Source organism: Opisthorchis viverrini (genome assembly GCF_000715545.1).
Source record: "Opisthorchis viverrini unplaced genomic scaffold opera_v5_47, whole genome shotgun sequence".
Classification (NCBI taxonomy): Eukaryota; Metazoa; Platyhelminthes; class Trematoda; order Opisthorchiida; family Opisthorchiidae; genus Opisthorchis; species Opisthorchis viverrini.
The window spans coordinates 33621-39229 of NW_008751702.1; the positions used below are offsets into that span (position 1 = coordinate 33621).

The 5609-nt window shown below is 46.9% G+C and overlaps 2 protein-coding genes across 2 annotated transcripts in view; one reads left to right on the forward strand and one right to left on the reverse strand.

Annotated features, from left to right (window-relative positions):
* T265_03277 (hypothetical protein) overlaps window positions 1–2682 on the reverse strand; it is a gene marked incomplete at both ends in the record, with an annotated part of 6421 nt that extends 3739 nt beyond the window's left edge. The window contains 2 exons of the mRNA XM_009167723.1: window positions 2341–2452; window positions 2533–2682. Of these exons, the coding sequence (XP_009165987.1) occupies window positions 2341–2452; window positions 2533–2682 (262 nt within the window). The remainder of the gene's footprint in view (window positions 1–2340; window positions 2453–2532) is intronic.
* The window catches only part of T265_03276 (hypothetical protein), a gene marked incomplete at both ends in the record, with an annotated part of 22919 nt that overhangs the window by 6549 nt on the left and 10761 nt on the right, over window positions 1–5609 (forward strand). The window contains one exon of the mRNA XM_009167722.1: window positions 607–715. Coding sequence (XP_009165986.1) covers window positions 607–715 — 109 coding nt within the window. The remainder of the gene's footprint in view (window positions 1–606; window positions 716–5609) is intronic.

Consider the following 5609-nt stretch of genomic DNA (forward strand, 5'->3'; position numbering starts at 1 on the left):
CCAGTATAGCTCAATGGGTCGCCGAGGTACACAAACCGCCACACCACGATAAGGTCCAGTCTCTTCGTGACGGAGTCTCTTCGTGACCCGTTGTAACCCGTGTAACCCGTTGTGCTGTACTGAATGATGCTCATTCAACACCCCTGGACAATAGATAGAGGTCTGGCAAAAGGTTGGGAGGTTATAGGTTGGAACAGGTGTGCTAATTTGCTCCATAATATTTGGCTTACTCGAGTGGTCTCATTCCAAAAACCGCTACTTCGAGATTGAGCTTCTGAACCGAAGACTTCGCATGAGGACTCCAGTCTAGGTTAGGATGCCCCGATAATACCTCATCTGTACAATAATGAACCAGTATCTAGTCTGAATGTGCTCTTATGGGATCTTATCATGATTCCATGACACGTACTTTAACTATATCACGCTCAAGAATTTGTTTCAGTTTTCTAATGATCTGGTTTCGAATAACTAAATGAGCAGTCATACCATATTCGCAGTGTCAAGTCTCTTTCGTTTCGCCTCCTTTTTCAAGTTTTTAGCTACCTTGGGATCGGTTTCTGCTTTTTATCTGTTGTATGGTTTCTATCCCATTGTTTTTCCTGCTAGATATTCACCTACTTTATCCTCAAGACGCGCACATCAAAAAACGCTCTGATCTGTTGCACCATCATAGTTTTGGGCTATGGTTACGGGGTGAATATCGAAGGATCTCTTGGTAAGTGCAACTTTGCTAGCATCAGCCATCGTTTGACCCACTGGCTCAATGTTCATGTGGTCGCCCAAATTAACTGCTAATGACAAACTGTTAAACGGCTTAAAATCTCCGTCAGCTCGACTTTTTCCACCTGTTTTCAATTAAGCTGACTGATAACTCCTTGATCTATACGTGTTTTGAATTCTTATTTAGAATGATGGGGTGGTTGAAGCGGTGTTTCTTAGCAGAGAATTCCTCGAAGTATCTCCCGCTGGTGAATAGGAGGTACGTCAGTTTATCTGCTTATGAGTTGCATTGTGACTCACCAGTGGTCTGTTTTTTGAAAGTACTTCTTTTCTACCTCCTCACTTCAGCTGTTTCACTTTTTGCCGCCTTCCAGCGTCATATGTAATATTTAGAGAGACAGAAAAGGGCTTTGTACATAAGTGTCATCCTGCTAACTGCGGAACCATTGCTTATAGGAAACCGTGTGCAAGTGAACTTATTGATCGAACGGCATTGGTTTAAATAAAAAATTGTATACAACGTACCAATACTTATGAATTGTATATAAGGTATACATTTTGTGTATAAAATCAGACTGCCCTCACTCACTACCGACGTCTGCCTCTCGACTTCCCCTGTCTAGACCTGGGCAACCTAGCCAGCTCTCGTGCTTTCTTCGAGTAGCATGGCAGCTAGGCACCGTAAAGGTGGACGATTTTGTTTGTGTCTGGATCACTCATACTCGATTGTGACTATGGACTTGTATTGGGTAAAATGTGTTGCGTAAAAATACGAGTGACTTGGTTTGGGTACCAAAGACTCGAAGTTTTCGTTAACTTTTACCTCGATTTGGCTATTCTGTTTGAATTCGGCCGATTGACCGTCTTATGATATCTGCGTGTCCTAGGTCAATCATAATTAAATGTTCCACCGAGGGGCACCTGTCTTATCTCGTAAGTAATGGAGGCCGATTGCCAATTAGTAGATTCCTATGGAGGCCGAATCTGCATCCTTCAAGTGTTAACCCGAAATTCCGTTTTCTGGAACACCTGCACTGAGTGGTATTTTGTCACACTAAATTGCTCATTTTGGTATTCAATGCATGTCTACTGCGCACTCCCATGGATTGGTCGGTGAAACATGTCCCGTTTGTATTTCTCGTGTTTTNCTGCGTGGCTTGAAGTTCAGTTCGTGTTGCTGTTCAACCCCTTGAAAACACAGAGAGTTGGGTTAGTATCGAGTTGCTCAAAATAGACGTGAGCAATCGAAAAGTCAGGGGCGTACTTGTTCCACAGACTGCGTGGCTTGAAGTTCAATTGACTCCTATTTCGGATGGTTTTAGATTGCCTAAAATTGTCCAGTGTATCGGATTTTTAGAGCCCGCAATTATGACAGAGCGACTCCAAAGCTTCGAACATAGCATCTTCGAAGCACCACTTTTCATCTGTCACCGCGTGTTGGGATCGTTCCTTTTACCGTAACACAGAGACTGGACCCTCCTTCAGGGTACCTTGACTGCCATTGCTACATACTTCGAAATCACCCTTCAAACCCCGCCGAACAGTTTACCCGACATCTTTTAGCGTTTGCATTCTGTAACAAGCCAGACAACAATGCTTTTACATGTATGCTTGACTCACTTCCATATGAAACGTCCATATGAAACGAAAATCCAAGACCCAAGTACATCATCATCGTCGACAACATGACATCATTGACCAACACTGATGCTCCGGTGCCGTCTGCGAAAGCCTTATTGTGAAAAAAAGAGTAAAGGTAATCGGGGAGGGACTTAGCTCTAACATGCTACTATCATTCCGAATTGCCTACACCTCCAGACAGTCACTCGGGCAATCAGGATAGAAACCAACAACAAGAACACCACTGATATCGATTAGCAGCCATATTTTGCAATTTCTCCAACCAGATGCAGTGGAGATCACACAGTCCCCATCCTGGAAGGCGATTAGCACGGACAACATCGAAACTTCTCCTAATCTCCTTCATACCCGTCTCTCTGGCCAACGCTTAGTCACCTCCCTGGTTTTGTCACACTAAATTGGTCGGAGACATCGGAACGATTGGCAAACGATCGTTCGGCATATTCTGTACATGGCCTAACCAACTCAGCTTATGGTGCTGGGCATATGCTACGATGGAAGTCCCGGTTGAACAGCGGACTACTGGCTCTGTGTACGGGAGCTTCTGGGGAGTTCTCTGTTTACTCTCACACGTCCGGAATGAAAAGAACTTATGGTGCGCACAGACTTCCAGGGCATTCCTTGGTGGCCTCAGTGGTTAAAGCGCAAATTTACTGAGCAGAAGTTCCGTGGTTCGAACCCGACCTCTGCCTCTCCTCTTCCTTTGTCTAGGCCTGGGCAACCTGGCATATTCCAACCCTCGTGCTTCCTTCTGATGGCATGGCATTTAAGCACCGAAAGGGTGCCACAGCTGAACGATCCCTTGATGGGCAAGCGTATCAAGAAGAACAAACAGGTAAACCGGGTCGAATACGCCTTGGAAATCCAGGAATGTTAAAATTGTGGGTCGTTTTTACGTATGAAGTTGTTCTAGCACCTAACGGGGTGTGAAGTTTTGGTCAACGAAACCCCTACCAGGCGGGAATCCAGCTTTCTGCTCTCGAGCGTTCCACGAGCCACAATGAGTCGACGAAGGAGAAGTGACGCCAACAGTCTCGTTACGACCGTCGTCAAGCTGATCCTCTCCATTGTTTCCACACTCACTTCGAGCCCCTTTTTTTGAAAATGGGCACTATCACCGATTCTCCCCAGTTGTCTTGGACAGTCTCCTATTCCCAAATGCAGGTCAACAGATCAAACAGGTGCTGATTGAGGACTTCACCCCCATCTTTTAACAATGCGGGTGGGAGGTCACCCGGGCCAGGAGCTCGGTGGCGCTTGAGATAATATATGCAGTCATAAACGTCTGAGGCAGTAGAGGGCTCCAGGTTCAGTGGTCAGGGTTCTACTCCAGTTGTAGGATCCGGATAAGTGTGGCAGTTGGTGGCCACGATAACTGTCGTTCGGAGTGTTCATCCCAACGGCCAAGGCCTTACTTCTTATTCAAGATGGTCGCTCCATTCTGTTCCTTGATGATTTTGCACGGGGGTTTTCGGGAACTGGTCGCAATGATCAACTGAAATAAGCTCCGGGTATTCTTGGCCTTCCACCGGAATTCACGCTCATTTTCACGTGACCTCTGTTAATTCGTCGGGACAAGTTACGTTCGGGACCGGAGGACATATTCATCCGAGATTCAAGTAGTCCATATCAACCACCTTATTGAGTGTCAGATGCGCTAAGTCTGTCCACTTATGCCTTCAGATTTTCCCCAACCATTATACCTGAGCTTTAAGCTCGCCGCAGCAGGACATTCAAGACATCATAAAACATTTTTTGATGGTGTCAGAGCTACCGCCTTCTGGGGCGTAAGCAGACACAACAACCAGGCACTGGTCAACTTCCCCTTCGTGTGACTCCTTCACAGACGTTGCCAAACGAACCCCTTAGAGGTGACAATCAACGGATCAAAGGATCCTTCCGGTTAATTAGGATGATACCGGTGCCTGTCCATTCTGCCGCAGAAGCCTCTGAACTGCCAGAGGTGGGCAGCCGGAATCTAGTGGAGAGTGATAAGGCGGTTAGCTCCAGCACTTCTTATTTCTGAGACACAGCACACATCAATGCCAAGCGAGTCTAGTGTGAGAGGTTGCTTATCTGCTTGCTTCAGAGTACGGACATCGTAGGCGGCCAGATAGGTGACGTCCAGGCTCAAAGATTGAGTTCTAGACGGCTGAGGATGTCGGCATCGGAAGACGCGCCTTTTTTCGCCTGCGAAACCATTGCAGGACGAACTGAGTCATCAGTCCCAAGTGATGGACATACAAGTAGAGAGTTATTAATGGGGTGAGGGGAGAGGAGAAAAAGTAATTGAAAGCAGTAGCCTGTTTTCGCCTACCAGCTCTGCTGTATGCATCATGTAAGGCGACCCGGCTAATAGCACCACACGACAGCCAATGTAGCATGAGAGTATTGTTATTTCTAAGTGTCATGGTTGTGCGTGGGTTGGGATACTGCCAGGAGACGCAGTCATCATCATCATCGACAGCATGACAAAGTGTCATGGGCGTGGGTTGGGATACTGCCAGGAGACGCAGTCATCATCATCATCGACAGCATGACATCAGTGTTCAACACCGATGCTTCCTTCACGTACAACCATGATTTATTTGAAAGCCATATTGTAAAGAAAAGAGTAGACGTGGATGGGGGAGGGACTTAGTGCTAGCTTAACACAATCATTCCGAGGTTCCTACACCTCCAGACATTCACTCAGGCAATCTGGATCGAAACTGACAACAAGAACGCCATTGACATCCGTTGGTAGCCATATCTTGTAGTGTCTCCAACCAGGCACAGTGAGGATCACGCGGTTCCCATCCTGGAAGGCGAGTAGCACCGACAGCACCCAAGCGTTTCGTGATCTCCTTCATACTCCTCTGCCAAGTCAAGGGTTGGCCACCTCTCTGTTTACGCCACTCCGAACTGGGCATGGAAAACAGTACTCTCTTCGGCAAACGATGGTTCGGCATGCGTAAAACATGTCCCAACCAACGCAGCTTCTGGTGCTGGACACATTCTTCAATGGAAGTACCCGTTACACAACCGAAAACACGCTTTCTAACCGCCTCGTTACGGATTCGCTGACACCAACCCACACGAGCTATGGTTCTCAGACAACGATTGTCGAACACATGAAGACGTCTCAGGTCCGCTGCTCGAATAGGCCAAGTCTCACAGCCATACAACAAAACAGCCCGTACTGTAGCTTGATACACACGTCCCTTCAGATTCAGAGATAAACCATTCTGACGCCATAGGTGCCTCAA